Source organism: Sebastes fasciatus, chromosome 3 (genome assembly GCF_043250625.1).
Source record: "Sebastes fasciatus isolate fSebFas1 chromosome 3, fSebFas1.pri, whole genome shotgun sequence".
NCBI lineage: Eukaryota > Metazoa > Chordata > Actinopteri > Perciformes > Sebastidae > Sebastes > Sebastes fasciatus.
The window spans coordinates 5579419-5599951 of record NC_133797.1 but is presented as its reverse complement, the minus strand read 5'-3'; the positions used below and the strand labels follow the sequence as shown (position 1 = coordinate 5599951).

The following is a 20533-nucleotide window of genomic DNA, read 5'->3' as shown; positions in this document are numbered from 1 at the left end:
CACAGTTTAGTTTACTGAAATGTTAAAACTTATTTTATTATTGTGTATAGGCTACACATTTTTGCAGTTGGAGAATGTAAGAATCACTCTAGGCCTACAACAATGATTAGTGAAAGTTAAAATGTTAAAAAATAACCTTTAATCATTTCTATATCAATTTTTTGTCAAAGCCACAGAGAGCCACTGGAGAGGGGCTAAAGAGCCGCAGGTTGCTGACCCCTGTCTTAGACTGTTCTCTCTCTCTTCCAAACACACTCACACACAAACACACACACACACACACACACACAGAGCAGTGGCTATAGCTAATAAAGTTCAACCCTTGACATTCAGCTTAAGATTGCGAGCAGTGCAAACTCATTGCAGAAACAGATGACCACATTGCAACCATTTAGTTACATTCTGTTCTTTCCATCTCCTCTTTCTTTCTTAATGGGCATATTATATACACTTTGTAGAGTTAATTTAGTATATCTAATATAAATATACATATATATAATAATATCTAATTACCAACATCCATTCTCATATGTTGTAAATGTCTTAGTAGCTGGCTCAGGGGAATTCATCTGCACGTCTTCGTGGGGATAGTTGGCAAACTTCCTGTAACATGCTAGCACTAGTCACCCAGAATAGCCCATCAAGCTAGCTGACGTGATAACTACCAATAGGGTAGCTAGCTTGGCTGCCAACAGGACAAAGAGTTAACACATTGTATTTCAAAAGACATTTTTGTAACATTGTCTCCTGTCTCACCATGCTTCTTTGTGTAGCAGTCTATACTTTGACAAAGACCCTTACCAAAAAGAAGATTATTCAAGTGTGCTATTAGTGTGCTATTTTTAAACTTAAAATACGAGAGTATACTTTCAGTTTGCTTTTTATGTACTTATCAGAGATATACTTAACACAATTATACTTTTGTACTTGGCTTAAACTGACAATTATACTAGGTTTATGCTTACTTTTTGATAGTCTAGCCTGTTAGAATGTGTGAGAGTTTGTAAACGTATGTTTTGATATGAATTTACGTCAATTCATCAATAATTTTCTACGTTTTTGCATTCTCCGTTCCCCGTGGAGGCATGTGAGAAGAACTATTTTTTTATATATTTTTTTAATCTCATCACAAAACATCAAGTCAAATAGCAAAAGGAGCCAGTCTCTTTATGTGATACATAAATCATTGGCTATGTACTACAGTAGAAGTTGAAGAAAAGTATACATCCAGTTGAACAATTAAACTAGTAGATATACTATACTTTAAAGTGTACTTTCATAAACTAAAAAAGTGGGCTACAAGTATATAACTAGTAAACTAACGGAATACCCATAAGTTCACTTCATAGTATAGTTGCAGTACAAAATACAACTTAGATGTAATAGTTGTGTTCTCAAAGTTTCCTATTCTTACACTTAAAGTACACTTAAAAGTATACTTTTATAAACTAAAAAGTGGGCCAATTTAGTCCTAGGATACTACTAGTACATTGATATCAGTATACTTACTACATAAAGTATACTAATATAATTGATTTTATTCAAGTTTACTTCATAAAATAAACTTGAAGTATACTACTTTTTCGTAAGGGGGGAAGGATATATAAAAGTGGACGGTGCAGCATTGCTAACATGATGACCCTCAGAGGTCAGTACCATGGATGTACAGTAATAGAACTGGACAGGGTGTGGCTAGACTGGCTTGCTAATACAATTATTACTCTAAATCATCACGTGTATTATGCGTATGTAATTTTTTAACCATGAAAGGTTTTCTGTTTTCTCGCCTAAAAAAGTGTGTATGTGGAAAGCACAATGTGGAAGCAAACCAGGAAGTGGGAAACTTTTTTGACTTGTGCAAAGGAGAGCAATTTTTATTCACGTGAATTTTGGAGTCCAGTATCCAGTTCTTGTTGACATCCGTGGTCGGCACAGTCCAGATGGTATGCTCAGATGGTCAGGTCACCAAAAGTTAAACCCCACACGGATTTACTTTGTCTCCATGAACAAATGTACTGATCACGCGGATTCTATTGATATGAATTTCTTTTGGTTCAAAAGTTTTGTCGTAAATGATAGTCGGACCGGGACCTTCCGCACAGTTTTTTACCTCTTGTTGACAGACTTCAGTATCCCAATTGTATTTCTATTGATATTAAAAATGTATATATTATGCTTGCTTACTGGAGATGAGAAGAAATTCTTCCATATTCAAATTACTGGCATTTCATACATGGTCCATCTTTCAGCTTGCCTCACTCAACCCTTTACTCAGCCCTGTATAAACACAAACAACGTTTCTGCACCTCATTTTGTCACCTTGTTTTCTCTTCAGCCTCACTGCCAGTTAATCAGTCTCCCCTTGCTGGTCTATCATAGTAATGACAGGCTACACAGGCTATTTGTGTGTGTGTGTGTGTGTGTGTGTGTGTGTGTGTGTGTGCGTGTGTGTGTGTGTGTGTGTGTGTGTGTGTGTGTGTGTGTGTGTGTGTGTGTGTGTGTGTGTTGGGGGGCGGGGGGGATGTTAACTGTTAAAATGTTAACATCCACTAACAAGTTCTTGGTGGCACATTCAGGGACACAAGTGTGCTTCATAGGCCCTGTTCAGACCTGCCATTAACAACATGCCTCCTGAGTGATCCGAACACAAGTGGAAAGCTTTAAGTACGTCTGTTCACACCTGGCGTTAGAATGCGTCTCCACATGCGTCTTGAGTGACCACTTGTGATCCGATCTTACTTCCTCGCTCTATATGTGAATAAACACGCAGTAAACACATGGCTGATACAGCAGACGATGTGAGGTAATACTACATGAATGCCACTGGTAATATCCTACACAATTTGGGTACATTTCATTAACATTAAAATAAAAGGTTGGTGGTCCCTGGGGACCTCCATGCCGCCGGCACCGCTGTCTTTGCCAGACACCAGCAGGGTACAGAGGTTCAGAGAGCCGGGGAGGAGAGAGAGCGGGCGGGCGGGTATCAGCTCTGTGCAAAGCAGTGGAACAAAAACACCGACACATCTCCAACAGCACTTTGTGTCTGTAGATATGTAAATGGACTTGCATTTATATAGCGCTTTTCTAGTCTTCCAACCACTCAAAGCGCTTTACACTACATGTCAGCATTTACCCATTCACACACTGATGGCAGAGGCTGCTAAGGTGCCAACTTTGCCCATCAGGATCTAATCTAAATACTCATTCACATAATCACCCCTTAACCAATCTGTGTTGATTTTATCTCTCCAACAATTTGCCCAATTTATTATCTCCGCCAGGAGATTATGTATTCAGTTGTGTATGTGTGTGCATATGTGAGTGTGTGCATGCGTGAGTGTGTGCATCTTGGTGTCTGTCCACGGCTAATCTTGCATAATGCTGGACCCATCGGCCTACTATTTTTTGTGCTCATTGATGACTGTATGCTCGAGGACCTCTCATGGTTGCAGTGATTCACACTTTATGAAAACATATTTTATTGACAACACATTTTATTGCCTGTTCATACCTGACTCCTGAGTACTCTTAACCGGCCGGTAAGTGCCACAAGTGATCAACACCTGCTTCAGTTTGGAGTCTTGTTTCAGCTACGGATTACAAATTGTTCCTCTCTTGATTTGTATGTATGTATGTAGGCTACTGTATGTACGTATGTATATCGCTTTGCAAATGACAAACTGAACCGAGTGCTGACTACAGCGGAGCCCATCCTCTCATGTCAGTAGGAGGAGAGCTAGTTAGCTGTTAGGCAGTCGTTGGGCAGCAGAGGCCTGCGGTGTGTTTGGCCAACAGAGATTTACAGAACAACAGATTTAACGTGGCTAAAATAGCTAACAGAGCTAACAGCTAATGTAACTAAACACACAGCAGGACTGACAGTTTCAGATGAAGCGTTACACAGTGAACTGCGCTTTAGCTGCACGGAGCCGGTGCAGACTTCTGTATGGAAATGAGAGCATATATGTTGCATGAGGCGTGCCAGTGAAAAACGCGTCTGATACACTTACGGTCTAGACGGGGGTGGCAGTTGTGGTTTGTATTCATTCAATCAAACATTACAGCAGTGGTCGTTGCAGACACACCTGGCGGAGATCTGGGTGTGGTGTACAACTAGGCTGTAGTACAGTATATTACAACAACCAACTGACAAACAAAAGTATCTTTCCCTTTAAAAGTTACATGTAAAATAAAAAAAGATATATTTTTCCAGAGAGTTCCTGTAAGAGGCACAAAGTCATTTCTAAATATTGTATGTACAAACCTCTATTTTTTGCTTCAATGTGGGTGCTGATACATTAAAACACCAAGATTTCTAAATTTCTAACCCTGATCAAACTTTGAATCCTTGTTGCCAAATAGGTATCTGTCTTTTATTCATTACATCAAGTATTGGCGGTAAATTCAGGAGACCATTTATCGAAAAAGAAGTGTCGTTCAGGTGCCATCTGAATAGTCATGATCCTAGTTTTTCAGGGTTAGTCAGGGTTCAGCAACCTTTACTATCAAAAGAGCCATTTTAGGCAACAAAAAAAAATCTGTCTGAAACATTTGAGCGTTGTGATGAAGGTAACACAGCCTAAAGTCTAAGTATATAGTATATAAGTCTAATGCAGTGAGGGTGCAAAGTGAAAATGTACGACGGAGTCTTAGGGTAACATTGAGGGGGAAAAAATCTGAGATTTTGAGAATGAAGTCATAATATTACGAGAAAAAAGTCATAATGTTACGATAATAAAGTCATAACTTTACGAGAAAAAAGTCTTAATATAACAAGAATAAAGTCATAACTTTACGAGAAAAAAAGTCGTAATATAACGAGAATAAAGTCATAACTTTACGAGAAAAAAAGAAAATAACTCGTAAAATGACTACTACTATACTACTATATATATATACTAATATTATGAATTTATTCTCATAATACTACGACTTTTTTTCTCCTAAACCTATGATTTTATTCTCCAAATCTCAGATTAATTTTTTTTCCTCAATGTGGCCCTAATACTCCGTCGTACCGTCGTACCATAGACCTACAACAATGATAAATAATAATGAAAATGTAAACGAAAAAATAGTTATTCATTTCCACTAATTTTTTTAAAAATCCACAGTGAGCCACTGGAGAGGGGCTAAAGAGCCACATTTGGCTCCAGAGCCGCAGGTTGAAGACCCCTGGCCTAAGTAATTCAAGATTTAAACCCTGGTGGATTCTGCATGACACGGCTATCCATTCAGATTGATGATCTCCACTGGCAACAACCTAGCAGCTGCTCTCTCAATCTGAACCAACTGCGGGACCATCCAAGATATTACTTACCATAGTGCATGTATCATCTTTGTCACATGCCCAGACTGTTGCTTGCTCATCACATGCTCTCTCATATTTTCCCTCTGCCCATTCCCCATTCCAGTCACTCAGCAAGTTTTCTCTGTTTATTCCGGGCCAGCCCACCAGAGTGATAGATGCCCCCTCTCTTGGCTCAAAAAATAACCATCACTGGCTACAATAGTAATAAAATGGTATTTTAATCGGGCTTGGCTCGAGGGGTCGCTATGTGGCGATAGTGCCACACTCGCAATATGAAGTGCCCCGCGTGTAGGAAAGCAACAATACACCTGCCCAAAGCCTTTGGCAATGAAAGTGAATGGCACAAATTTGATGCCAAGTCTGGCTCATTGTGTGTCGCCCCGCTGCAATTTGATTGCCAAGTTGTTGTTGTCTTTATTCGCTCGTAGCTGGCAGAAGTTAAAGAAGATAACTGTGGTCACCATGTGGATTATCTTCCACAGCACATATTTGAAAGTCTGCCTTTTGAAGAAAAACTTGAGATCAAACACCTCGGTACCCACCAGCTGCAGAATATCGTTATAAACCAGACCTCTGGTAAAAAATAATCAGATCAAACATGGAGTGGATCTCCAGGAAAGATTCTGTTTTGCTTCCTCTGTGTGTGTTATTCAGAGGGGAAGGTACATGGTCAAGAACAGGCTTTCAGGATCTCAAGCACCTTTTTGAGAGGATTACCAAACATAACAGCAGTAGCACCAATAAAATTGGGCTCGCTCAGCAGAGCAATATAGCTACCCAAACTGACAGCACGTAGCCTTCAGATGGGGAATTTAGCAGTATAACAGCAAGTTGAGGAGGACAGGTACATGCTCAGATGGATTATTACATGTTAAACTGTGTGGGAAATGTGAAATAGCGCATTATGTAAAATTGTAAAATTGTGTAATTTTCTGGTTTTGCATCTGTCAGAAGTAGTTGCCCCACCATTTTTTTCCAAATAGATAATAACACAAGTTCCAAGAAAAGGGGGCTGATGTGGTTATAAAGAAGGAGAAGAGTTGACGGAGTTCAATTCATGACTGACAAACGTTTCTCTCACCTCCCTCTGTTTCCGGTCTTCATCTGCTCCGCCGGCGTCATTGCAGCCAGGGAACCACTGTAACCAAGTTTAGCTGCACTTCTACCGTGAATGTAACCACAATAATCACTTCTTAACCAAAAATGACTGCATGCTCCAGTGGGAGAAATGAACAACATCTGCAGGTTGCATGGTGCTATGTTCTACAAAGCCCCATAGAACGTCACACGGAGAGGCAAATTTGATTCGTTTTTTTGGAACACACATTTCCTGATAGATGGAGCTGGAGAAAAATGGAGAGGATGCTCTTTTCTTATTTTTGTGGATCTCTAGACACACATGTTGAATAGCCATGAAAAGTGCATTTTGTAGCCTAGCGTGTGACCTTCAAAGGACCTAAACTGAATTGAATTTATCGCCCCATACAGTAGGTGTATCAACTAACATAATATAGCTATGTATGCCAGATTGTCATCTAAACACCCAAACACACAAAAGACCCTGCAATACACAAGATGCACAAACTGGAGCTAAAAGACCCACATTTAACATATATGCATTTAATACAATTAACTAGTGATGTTACGTGCTGTGCCGAGGCTTCGGGGCGTGTGTCGAGTAATCCAGGAAGTTTTCCGCGATGCGCGTATCGATGCTTGTATCGTTTTAGACCGATGACGTCATTGATGACGTCCGAAGCCTCGCTGCCCGGCCATACCGCGTGACTGGTTCATGAAGTGGTTCAGATCTTCACTGGTTGAACCAATGCCACTTTTAAGAAGTGACACAGAACACTAATATTAACCCTCCTGCCATTATTATATTATATTACACTACACTACAATACAATTATTGACCAAAGGATTGGTTTACACACTTAAGATGCATTACTCACAAAACAATTACAGTTAGTACATGTACTGTATGTTATATACTCATAATATACTTACTAGAAAAGAGACATTATATTGTATATTATATAGATATAAATGGATTACATGGTAATATATATTTCTTTTCATTGTGTATAGTCATTCCCAACAGCCTTTACTGGCGCAAAATACAGTATATCACAGATCTGTGGTCCCAGTAGACCACGACCAGCACTGCTCCCAGTAGACCACTTACACATAAACACCAAAAACTGATAATAACCTGATATTTTCAGGTGGACTTCATTCATTCTCATTCTGCAATATCATTTTCCACTTGTGCAATTTTGTTAATAGTCAGTTTATTGTCAATACTGTATATACTGCTCCTATTGTTATACTTCCTTCTATTTAAATGGATCATATTTTATTACACTTTGTTTAGCTCTTTTTTACTGTGTTAGCTGATGCATCTTGTTTTGTGCACTATCCCCTTTGCTGCTGTACTCTGCAAATTTCCCCACTGCGGGACTAATAACGGAATATCTGATCTTATCTTATCACATGGTTAAGATCATATCTGCCTGTTTTACACTCTTTGACCACCAGGTGGTTTTGTGCACATGAAGCCTCGCGCAATGAACCCTTTTCCGAACCAATTTGCTGGAAAGCTTCAAAGCTTCACGAAGCTTCAGCTCGCCATCACTACAATTAACCATTGGGAGAATGTTGAAGTATAACGTGTGCAGTTTCTGGTCAATAGTTTGCATGTGATTTGTGGGGATGCCGGTTTTATTGTGAAAAGCTCCGGGCGGAAGTGCATCTCGTCTCGTTGTCCCCGATGACTGCCGGCTGAAAAAGGAGTCAAGACCTTCCGGTAACAACAAAGATCCAAATCGACTATTAGCGAAAGGTATTTATTGAATGTGTTGTGCACTCGGGGATGGTAACGTTACGAGTGGCCGTTAAATGTAACGGACCCGTCGTTGTGCTCTCCTCTCGGTAGCGACGTTACCGAGCTGTGCAGTGAAAACACCCAAAATGGCGGATAGATGTGAGTCCTCGTCGGGTGGCCTGTAGCGGGAGATAAACATCTATATATACATCTATAGATGTATATATCCCGGTTTACAAAGACGCCATCTATCCTATCATAATACGAACAGTTGCGTATGTATGTAGTTAATTGATTCTATAGACTGTATGTGTGTAGGGGTTTTAATCCAGATGTTACAGGGCTGTTTGTGGTTCAGGGGCTCTCAGTAACGTCACTGACTGAATATTAGAAAGGTACCTGACCGGTCCGAGTTGTACCAGAATACTGTTACAAATACGAACCACCTACAGCAGAGGGAGGAGAAATACAGAGTGAGAATAGGATATGATGTTATCCCTCAGGGGTTTCCACCAACATCACTGTTTCAAGCTTTAAAGGCCCAGACACACCAACCCAAAGTCTGAACTAATAATACGATATTAAAGGTCCCACATTATAAAAACGTGAGATTTTCATTTTTATTTTTTTTATAAATTTATAAAGCAGGCTTAAGTCCTATATAAATACTGTGAAGGTATCGAAACGCTCAATACACAGGGAAATACACACAGCCCGTATTCAGAAACTCTGCATTTGAAACAAGCTGTCAGGAGTTCTGTCCATTCGTGATGTCACGGATATACAATATTTAGATCCTTGACACAATTTTAAACGTAAACATTCTAAATGTGTCCCAGTTTATTCCTGGTTGCAGTGTATGTGAATGTCATCAGCTGACAGGAAGTACACATGGACCCAAGCTGTTGCCTAGCAACGCAATTCTGTTGCAATTCCGCCAAAATGCGCTAAAACGGCGCGTTTCAGACAGAGGGTGAATACAGGTATACTCAGGTCGACAGTATGAGGAAAATAAAGTTTTTTTTGAACATTAAAGCATGTAAGCATGTTCTAGTAGAAATACAAGCATGAACATGAAAATGAGCACGATATGGGACCTTAACTAATAACGCCTAGTTACGTGAAATCATATACTTAGAGTTAAATTGAAGCGTTATTGATGTTACAGAGATGTCCATTAACGTCTGTTATGAACATCACCCCCGCATTGCATTGTGGGATATTAATGCCGCCTTAGTGTCCAGCGTTGCATGCTGTAATATTTCACCTGAAATAGTATGCAATTTGTGCACTAATGGTTTCATACTAAGGTTTCGGACATACTAAAATGTCTCACATACATAAATTATAACGTTATCATGATGTGTTCAAATGTAATCTCGTAAAATGAAGTTTTTGGCGAGGAACTTGAATTAATCCAGTTGTTTGTAGGAGATGTTTTCACATCAATATAAATAAATATTAGAGAGGGGATTATGACCTGTTTAACTTCCAAACAACTTACCAAGATTATTTTCATCAAAGCAAATATTTAAATAATCATAATCATTTGAATTGTGTGTTTTTATGCAAATAACCACTATAGATGACAATAACAAAGTACCGTACAGTACTGTGTACACTACCCTCCCTCCCCCCCAAAATAGGGCTCCCCCGGAAGCCACGGTGTAATTAAAATATATCAAACATTGAATGACATCAGATCTCAAATGTTATTCCTTCATTTAGCGCATAGATTACAAAAGTGGCAGCTAAAATGTTTGAGTGGCAGACAAAAAAAAGACTTGTCTGCCACAGTGGCAGGCGGTGAAAAAAGTTAATTTCAGACCCTGCTCGTTAGCTTGCTTTCCTCACTTTTGTTTCTCGTGCACTGATTTGTTTAAGCCGAACAGCCAATCAGAGTGATTTCTCTCACCGGCGAGCGCCGCCGGCGATTCAACATGCTGAAAAGCCTCTGACACAGTGAGACTAGAGCCGACGGTGTGGGACGCACCATAAAAACTAGGCCGACAGATGCTCACTGACGGCCCCAAACTGACCATGAGCTTGGTGTGTCAGGACCTTTAGCTTCTATAATGCTGTCTCTGCGAAGCAGTGCTGACAGCTTCTCCATTTCTGGGATTTAATAAAACTAAATTCTCCACTTTCTCTACAGAATGATATGTTGACCATTGCATATAGGGATGCTAATTTGAAAAGAAAAAATGTAACCGATAACTGACAAGATTTGTGCCTTGCATGGAGCGGAGCGCCAGCTGCGGTGTTTGTCTGCTGAGTCCCCAGTTCACCCGTCCGGGAGCGTTACTGTAGCAGCCGCGGTGCTGCGTGTAGTGTCGCGGACATGCATCCCCTTTCCCAGTAAAAGTCTCCACCGCACATTCCGTTCTTGACGTCAGTTAACGGTTAAACGGTTAATTATTAACATCCCTAATTGTATAGAGACTTCTGTGGTAATATAATGCAAAAATGAGTCACCCCTTGTGCCATATGTTGCATCAGAAATCACATTTTGAACTTTAAAACTCTTATGTGCTGACCCTCGAGTGTTCAGCCAGTGACAGAAGTTTAAATACACCGCTCTGAATATACGTTGTCTGTCTGTAGAGAAAGTGCAGATGGATGCTGTTGTTGCATTTATTCTACACTAAAAAGCACTGCGAGAAGTCAGCACTGGTTCTAACGAGATAAAATGCTGAGGCTTGGATGTTGTTGTTTCAACTGCTTTTTCTGTTGAATTCTGTGGGACCTTTCTATTTGGGTAATTTTCCAGACAGCTAATGTTACTCTACATTAGTGAAATGTACGTGAAGTAGCTGTAAAAGGCATTATAACCAAACTGACTCTTTGGAGGACTGGTCAGTCATAGCTATATGCCAGACCTTCTAAACATGTGGCTTTACGGAAATGATATGTCAACCTGCATGTGATGTTTTCTTCAGTTGAATGCTGCTTTGCTTAACTTCCACTAGCCTATTTAACCTCCGTAACTAATATCTGGTGAGATGATTGGCAACAAAATCATCTCTTTGTCTCTGGTATAGTTTGCCCAGCATGCAAGCTCACCTTTTTCTTATAATAAGTAAATGTTTGGTCAAAGGTTGCTCGGCTTTTTCTGTTAAAAGGTATCATGTCTTCAAAGACTGGAGAACTTTACTAAAATTGATTGTGCATACCAACTTATTTTTTGATATATTTATGACCTGACATAGATTAAGATGACAGGGTGGATTAATATCTCATCACAGTTTGACAGGAGTGACACTATTGCTAAAACAAAATCATTTTTAAGGCAGCTTGGTATGTTGTTAAAAGAAAACATCCAACCATTCAGCCCAATTTGGGCTCAGGTACAGGATATGGAAAATAAGAGAGGGTGGCTAATGATACCAAAAGTATGTTAATTTTTTAGATCACATGGGCTGTCATATCTGATGATAGTCTGGGACAAAAACTTTGTGCAAATACATACAGCAGTGATGCTCAACTTGTGGCCAGCAGGCCAGATAATTTGCAATGAAAATAAATTGATTCACAATAGGATTTTGTTGTAAACTTTTAATGTAAATGCGGTGCCAGAGTGCATAAAAAAGCATCAAAATAGATTAATACAGCTTGGTCCGGACTAATCACCGAATGTCCTCATATCCTAGAAATTATTAACTGACCCCTGGCCTCCTGTCATTTTTTTATAAGGCCCCCGGGTAAAGCAAGTTGAGTGTTCCTGACATACAGTCAAAGCCTGCAGGTATCTTCAATGGACTTGCTTTCTTCTTTAGGTCTTGCAGAACATATCGGTAGGGCTGGGACTATATGCTTATCTCTGATTTGATACTATCACGATACCTGGGTGCCGATTCAATATGTATTGCGATTTTTAAGTATTGCGATCCGATATCACGATTTTTAGCAATTTTTGTGAACTTTTTTTAACACTAGACCATGGGTAAAAGTTGAATCATACACTTTCTAGGGACTTTTAATTGGGAATATCTCTAAATTGATACAGTAAAAACGCTTGATTACTCTGTTTCCAACTTCTTAAATATGAATTTTCTGGTTTCTTTACTCCCCTATAAGTGTAAACTGAATTGTGAACAGACATTTCCCTCCAGTCAGAAAATGTCTGTGGACAGACATTTTCTGACTTATTATTAACCAAAGAACCTATTAATTAATCAATAAAATAATGGTTAGTTGCAGCCCTATTTCCCTCACAAATTAGTGGTATTTACTTTTTTAATTTATAATGTAACGTGTTATACTTCTGGTGAATATAGTCCAATTAATCCTATTTCCATATATGTATTTTGTATACACCCTTAATTAACATCTTATTTTGAAAACTGGACAAAGTCACATGTCTATACTTCCGCTAACTTCGCCAAGTCTAAAACTAGCTCTCTCCATCAGCTCCGTTCTCTTTATACACCCATGGTCAGCTCCATCGGGGCCGTTTGAATGCATTTAACATAAATGTCAGTATATGGTTCTCTACAGTTGTACTGTCGGCCCATTTGACCACGGAGATGAGAGTGACGGCCGGATACCGCAATACGATAACGTTACCTGTCCATGACAGAGTTAGCATGCAGCTTTAGCCGTGATGTCTAGCTCTGCTTTTCCTGCAATGTGTGAAACCCAAAGTGTTTCCATACTTTACTGTATGTGTACTGTAGTGTTTACCATACTTGCATACCATACTCTGCTTTCTAGCTTCGGCTTTGTTTGTTTTTTTAAACCGATATGATGTGACATTACTCAGACTACAACAATAAAAGCCGTAACTTCCTTCTACCTTCTTCTATCGATTCAAGCTAGGAATGTGAATTCCAAGCAAAAATACTATTCGAACATCACTGGGAATTAGTTGATTATTATTCGAAAATTGCTGCAGTTTATGCGATTATTTGTCCTGCATTTTTAAGACGGGATGAATATTCGCATAAACGGTTAGATTTTTTGAATAATTTAACAACTATTTGAAAAATCGAAAATCATGACCCATCCCTAATTCAAGCAGTAAAAAATCGTAAAAAAAAATATATATAAAAAAAAATCGTGATACATAGGTGAATCGATTTTTTTCCCACCCTTAATATTTAATATTTCAAACAGGCCTACATGTTGTTCAAGATGTTTAGTTAGAGCTCAACATTTTATTATTTGAGTTTTACTGGCGTTATGCAAAGAAAAGTTCACAATTTGTATGATTGTTTTGAATGCATTCCAGGACATGGTAAGTGTGATTTAGAATTTGTAGACATTGCAATGATCTAACGTCACCTGCAGGGAATATTCAGGGAAAACTGCAATATATGCTTGTAGAAGTGTTTTGTTCTGCTGTGAACATTTGGCAAAGAGGCTTATGCCATTTTTTGGACAAAGTCCACTGTGTTGAAATGTTGAACATGCATTGTAGGCCAGCAAGTGGTTCTTTGGAAACAGGATTATATATTTTTTTTATTTTTCTATAAGAGCTTTAGGCTTCTTTGTAGTGTCCCCGTTGGTTAAATCCATATTTGCTGTGTTGCATAATGTTGCTTTGCTTTCCCGTCCTGAAAGAAAAGCACAGTGGGACTACAGGAAAGCGATCTTGAAGGGATTTCTTAGTGCTTTGACAAATTTGAAAGGAAAGAAACCACAAACAAAATGAGGACTGAGCCAACTTGTAATAAAAAAAAATACGTGGGAAAAAGGACTTCATCTGAAACCTGCTTTTGAAATGAAAAATGAAAACTTGTTCATCTGTAATAGTATATTTCTGCTTTCCATCTCACAGCCTCGCTGTGCACACCTACAGTAATTTGCACCCTGCTCCTACCCTTCGTTTGGAGCCCAGTGCAACATTCTCTGTTGCCAACCGCACCAGTGGAACCCATTTCATATTTGGACCTGTGGCTGGTGCTGCTGCAGTGACAGCTCTCCGATTGGCTCAGATTGAGACTCAGGCGCAGATTGCTCTCCAGCAGCTTGCTACTCTAGCAACCATAACTGTTGGCGACCAGTGTCACAACAACAACAACGGACTTGCGGCGGCATTACCTCCTCACCTGGCCCTCCTGAGTCTTCTCAATAGACAGCAGGTGTCAGCTGTTGGGTTTACCGTGGATTCAAACAGCAAAACTTACAGAAACACACGGCCGAGTCTGTCTGCTGCCATGTACCACCACCACCACTCCCAGCAACAAGCGCCACAACCCTTCTCTAATGGGCCCAGGCCTCCACATCATCAGCCAACTCCAAATCAACATCAGAATCGTTCTCCCTCCAATATGCTGTCGCAGGTGATGGGTTTCCAGTTTCCTCGTCCTACCCAGCTCCCTGATGAGCTAGAGTCCGCCCTGGCTATCCGGGGTGCTAGGGACATGGATCACCGCCTCATTGACCACATGAACCGACCGAACCAACATCAGAGCCATGGCTCAGGTTCTGGGATCAGTCAACATGGAAGCTACGGCTCTAACCCAGCAACACTCACCTCTGATAATCAGCCTGGCCACCAGCAAGGAGTAGACTGGTCAAGCTACCAACCTCCAACTAAACTGTTTGCCGGTCCTCCACCTAGTGCTAGCCACCAGTCCCAACGACACCAGGGACCTCAACAGCAGCCACAAAGTAGCCATGCTGGAACAAGCATGCCAAGCTGGACTGTCCCAGTAAATGACTCACCATCACCCCAAGCACGGCAACCTCATGGTGGCGGAAGTGGTGGTGATGGTCAGGCTTTGTACACACCAGAGAGTGCAGGAAGCATCTTGGCTAGCTTTGGACTTTCAAACGAGGACTTAGAAGTACTGAGTCACTACCCTGATGATCAGCTAACCCCAGATACTTTACCATTCATACTCCGTGACATCCAGATCAACAAGTCAGGCAACCAGAAAACTGTGGCTTCCACTTCCTCATCCTCGTTCTCACGCAGCATCCACGATATGCCTTCCCGCTCTTCACCATTGGCACATTCAAACTCACCAGAAGTGCCCAGCCTTCTTACTGTTACACAGACAGCAGGAAAAGTCATTGACTATGGTCATGCCAGTCGGGCAAAGGACGAGAGTAATACAAGAGAGACTTTCAAAAGAGAGCGGCTGTCCGGTGAAAGGACAGTTAAAATGTACCCATCCTCGTCGTCCTCCTCATCAGTTCCAAAACTAGATAAAGCTGAAAGGCGGCAGGTTCGTTTGGAACACGGTGAATCAAGCAAGCACGGTGACCGGGACTATCGAAGGCCGAGTAGCGACCATCGCAAGAGCAATCGGTCGCCTGGGAGAGAATTTCCACCAGCATCCAAATCACGTAATCTAGACCGAGACTACAGGCGTGAAGCACCCAAACCTAGATCCCCATCTGAAACCAAGAGCGAAGCATCCTCGAGGCGGTCTCTCTCTTCTTCGTCTGGCTCAAAACTACACAGCAGCAGCAAGAAGTTACCTACCCCCACCATGATAAGTGATTTCTCAGCTGTGTCTCCAAAGGTGTATCCCCATACCTGCTCCCTGTGCCACACACAGTGTGATCAGGAAAAGGTGAGTGCCAACCTGCCCTCGTACCAATATCTGAAAGGAATACCTTCACATGTTAAATTTTAGTCTACAACCATTCTCCACCAGGCAGTTATCAAGATGAGAGTGATTCTGATGCCATTCAAATAGTGTTTTGCATGGTTTGTAATTTCCGTTTAAATAAGTGGGTCTCGGTACAGTTGCTCTAAAGGATCCAGCAAGCTTGTAGCCAGCAAAACCCATTGTTTTGAATAATGAATGCCAACCATACAAGCATACTCTAGTTTCCTTTGAAAGTATTAAGCCAGATATTTGTACCCCACATGATAACTGCATGTGGTCAATGCTGAAGAGACTTCAGATGCAGCACCGCTAATTGCTGCTGAGATGGCTAGAGATGCACCGATTGCAATTTTTCTCGGCCGATTTTCGAAGAGCCTGACCTGCCTATTCTGATTTTCTTTAAGAACTATAAGTGACGGCAAGGCTCCAGGTTAACTTTTTCCCCCACCGCCTCGAAACCCGAGTCCCAAAAAAATTGTAAATGTTATCCTTTTACTTTGTTATTGTCAGGTGGTTCCTCCACAGCTTATATTGCAGTTGTGACAAACTGTGAGCTTTACGTCAAATACACTCATGCAGAACTTCCATACCGATGACCTGTTTTGTGTGTTGCTGTGACATAACGGTCTGTGCAGCTTTGCCTCAACGTTAACTCTCATTCGGCGGCGCCACACGTGTAAATGTGGCAAAAAAAAACGGAAATATGAGACCGATTGGCTGGTCACCGGCCATGGTGCATCTCTACAGATGGCAGCTATAAAAACCCTATTTCACTTCTTCTCGTGTGCGTTTTGTTCTCGGTGGAACAATGATTTCATTGTTACGTTAAGAACAAGTATGATGTGGGGCATGGTTTATTTGATTGACAAATTATTATGATTTGGTTGCCATGTGCTCATCCTACCACAGCTCCACCCAGGCTTTCTCCTCTTTGCCCAAATTAGGATGTTCTGACTTACGGTAACTGACAAAAATGGCGGTGAGCAGATAAAACCAGGCTTTGAAAATTCCCCTCAGAAACCTGTGGGTGATGTCACAGACACTAAAGCCATGTTTGTCAAAAGACAACTGTCTGGTGAAGTAAAATACAACTTTAAACTGTAAATGTGTCCTGAAAAAAGGCCAGAAGAGCCACGAGACATGGTAAAGCCCAAGTATTAAAGGATACAACTTTGGAACTACTTTCCAAATACAACAGTTTCTGAACTAGAGGTTTCATGTGCAAGTCCATTAAAACTTTTTCGCACACAACCACAAGAGCGGTACATGCAGAGAAAAGGTACATAGGCTGTTTTGCTCATTAAATGAAAGAGATTAAACAAACCTATGTGAATCCAGCATTAATATGACAACCCCAAGTACCACACCCGTCTACAGTTCCCAGGAAATGTACAGTGAAGAAACTTACCAACGTTTATTTTTCTGAAAACAGTGTGTATTTAATGACCTCCAGTAATCGTAAGGTTAAACATTCCAATCACATCCCACATTTTTGTGTGACAATCCTGGTCCTTGAACCATTTCATAAAGAACCTGCTGTTTTTTCAAAACTAATATTCTATTGGTTTCCTGGGTTATAACCTCCCCCAATATTAAGTTTATTCATGAAATGTTTCACTTGGCATTTTAAGGGTGATACGTTTAAGAATTCCGGTTATCGGTTATAAAGGACAGATACTGTAGCTGCATGATTACATATCTTTTAATGGACAGGGGAAGATGTCTTTAAAAAATTGGTATTAACTGATCAATCCATAATAGAAATATTTCTTTTTCAACAGTAATTACTGTTGAATAAACTCCTTTTGTTCTCTGAGAAAATCCAGCGCTTTGTCTCTGGCTTTGGGTTGGAGTTTCTCATGTTCTCAAATGATGCTGGTATTGACTATAAAGATGAATAACAAAGTTTTAAAATGGCTTGTACTCTGCTTCAGTGTTGTAACAGTAATTACTCGAGTGTGACTCTTAATTCCATCAAGTATGCCAGGTGTGGAGTTTTTGAAGATCCAGTATATTTGGACAAAAGCAATTCTACGGTCATTCCTTTCAGCTTACATTGTCTAAATAAAGGTGTCCCCAAATTTACAAAAATGTCATTAGCAAAATTAAGGTTGTAGCCTGATGAATAAATAGTCCCATTATCACTCAATTGCATGAAATGATTTAGCAGAATGTGAAGTGGTCAAGGTTCTATAAGGTTTTTAGGTTTCAAATCTAAACCTCTTGATCGTTGTAGACGTGGGAAACTTGTTGAACGTAAGGAATTTCTTTCATTTTATTTTGAACAAAATTTTCGTACACCACAGGCTGTGACAGAAAATCCATATAACATAAGCAACTGATTGGTGGATGAGCAGATAGTGGTGTGATAAATGACTTGCCCTATTCAAGGCCTTGGAACATAACTCGTAAGTTAATTGAAAAGCATTTGCAACAAGAAGACGAAAAAAACTTTGTTTTGATTTCTTTTTATTCTTCCAGTGATTATGTATTGTGTTAATGGTGAAGATTGATAGTCACACTAAAGATAATGGAAAGTAGAATGGACACAGAACATGTCTACAAGACTAAGCATTGTATTGCATTTCTGCTAGCAGTTGTAACATAATTTGAACATAAATATGGGATCAAAGAACTGGGCCTCAACTTTCGGTTAAGGTTTCACACCATTTTAAGAAAATGACACCAGTAAGCAAAGATCCACTTGAGTTTTTGTCTCAGTACTTAAGTCTTTCGCTGTAGATAAATGAGTTATCGGATTGCTTAGATGAAATGTGAATCTAGCTTTGTTGAGGATTGCTTCTATTTGTGTCTGATTGTGTTATCTTCCTCTCCCATTTGTCGTTTTTCTTCAGGACTGGGTTGACCATATTAACACCGTCAACCACACTGCTGCCTGCAGAGACCTGCGCAACAAGTGAGGACTAGGGATGTCAACAGTTAACTTTTAATTATCTGATGAATTATTAATTATAAATACGCATGTCGGTCAACAGGTTCATTTAGGTCTATATGTAAACTTAAAGGGTGGGTCCATCTGCGTTCTATTTCCATTTATTTATTTATTTTTTTCCAAACGGTAACACCCACTCGGCTGTTGCAAAAGGTAGTGACGCAGTTTACCAAAGTAAGCTAATCAAAATTAACAATAATGTGAACGCTAGAACTAGCGAGCTGAGTCAGAGTTAGCTGTGCAAGGTTGGGAATTGGGTTGGTTTGGTTTTGTGCATTGTATGTATACTGCGGCGTTCTGTGAGGTAAAATGACTGTTTTTGTGAATGGAGTCTGGTCTGGTCTTTAAGACCGCATCATAACGGCTTCAGTTCCTCGTCGGAAAGAGCTGTCTGATAGCGAGGTAAAGCGGGTGTGGACCGGAGCAGCAGAAAAAAACTTATTTTAGCCACCTAAAAAAAATCAATATCAGTTTAAGTGTACGCTATATATAGAATATTTTCACAGCTTCAGAATAGATGTGTCATCTGATGGGCTCTTCTGATTGGCCTTTATACCCCATTAAACTATTTAGAACGAATATCGGCTGATAACGATCAATAGTTGATCGATTGGAGCAGCCGTGACCTGAACAAAATGAGGCAATAATCTTCAGCAAAGCCAACGGAAATTAAAATAAAGGCAGGACATTTACTACACAAAACATTGAAATTGGATGCATATTTGGAAATATACGCTTCAAAATGCAGCACCGAAGCTCTTTTTTGTTACACCTCTGGAGGATTACAGAGAGAGGGGATGATAGTGGCATCATCAATGTGTGCAAAAACGTAACATGTCACAGAATGATGCATGTTTTTGGGATAACGTGTACACACAGCATTTTTAGCTACCCATTTATCATATATTAGACTACGTTGTGTTATCTAATATGATAATAAAGGCTACGTTTACAAAATGATTAGACACTTCTGAAGACAGAAATGTATATTTCACTCACTCAACCATCCCAGCAAAGATTTGCTTCACATAGTGAACCTACTAAAGTTTTTCAGCTGGTCATGTGGCGACTGTTGGATAATGTAAGAGTTTGTCCAAACATAATAAAATGAGTTTATATTTCATTTAGTTTGCTAATTGCTTGATAATGTAATGAACTAAGACTGGGTTTGGTACTTTATGACAGAGAGAACAGGCGACAGATGGATCTTTTTGCAGGTTTATTTGGAAAGATAAAAAGTTAAAAAAGGTAACGTTACAAATAGAACATGTGCAAACACGCTGGCGGTACTGTGAGGTGGTCGGCTTATTATTAACACGGTGTGTTTCTGTGTAAAGTTACAGCCGATGTCTCTCTCATTCAGCAGCCTTGTTATGTTCATTTAACGTTACACTACGTTGTCCCTCACCGTCCCGCCATCTACCGCTTTTTTCCTCCTCGCGACGGACGGCCAGGAGCTCCCACACCTCAAAGTCTCGCCACATATCCGTGTGGTCTCGTCCGTCGTTCACCTCCAGTGTTTCTGAAATCATTTCCTGCTGCCGTCCCACCGTTTGTTTATGAGCCACGGTGACCTGTGACAGTTGCGTCACAGACTGTGCGCCCTCATTTGCAACCGAATGGGTTTGTTAGCGACCCTGGTCCGTGCCAATCACATCGAAATCGACCCTGGTCCGACCCACCTCTCGACCTGGGTTGCAAAGGCAAGTCAATCAACGCGGGTTAACCCTTTCATACACACAACCAACCCTGGTTGAGTCCTCGGTGTGAAAGGGGTATTAGATGCTTGACCTTCTTTGTGAGCCACACATTTACTTCTGCTGTCTAACTCGGCTTACGATAGGCTCGTTTTTAGGGAAACAGCTGTCCGTTTG

The 20533-nt window shown here is 40.4% G+C and overlaps 1 protein-coding gene across 3 annotated transcripts in view; it reads left to right on the top strand.

The window, feature by feature from the left end:
• The first annotated feature begins 8032 nt into the window (after positions 1-8032).
• LOC141763615 (uncharacterized) overlaps positions 8033-20533 on the top strand; it is a 30230-nt gene continuing 17729 nt past the window's right edge. For all 3 annotated transcript variants that reach the window (XM_074628095.1, XM_074628086.1, XM_074628075.1), the window contains exons 1-3: positions 8033-8159; positions 13921-15667; positions 18562-18623. In XM_074628095.1, the coding sequence (XP_074484196.1) occupies positions 14300-15667; positions 18562-18623 (1430 nt within the window). In that variant the 5' untranslated portion in view covers positions 8033-8159; positions 13921-14299. The remainder of the gene's footprint in view (positions 8160-13920; positions 15668-18561; positions 18624-20533) is intronic.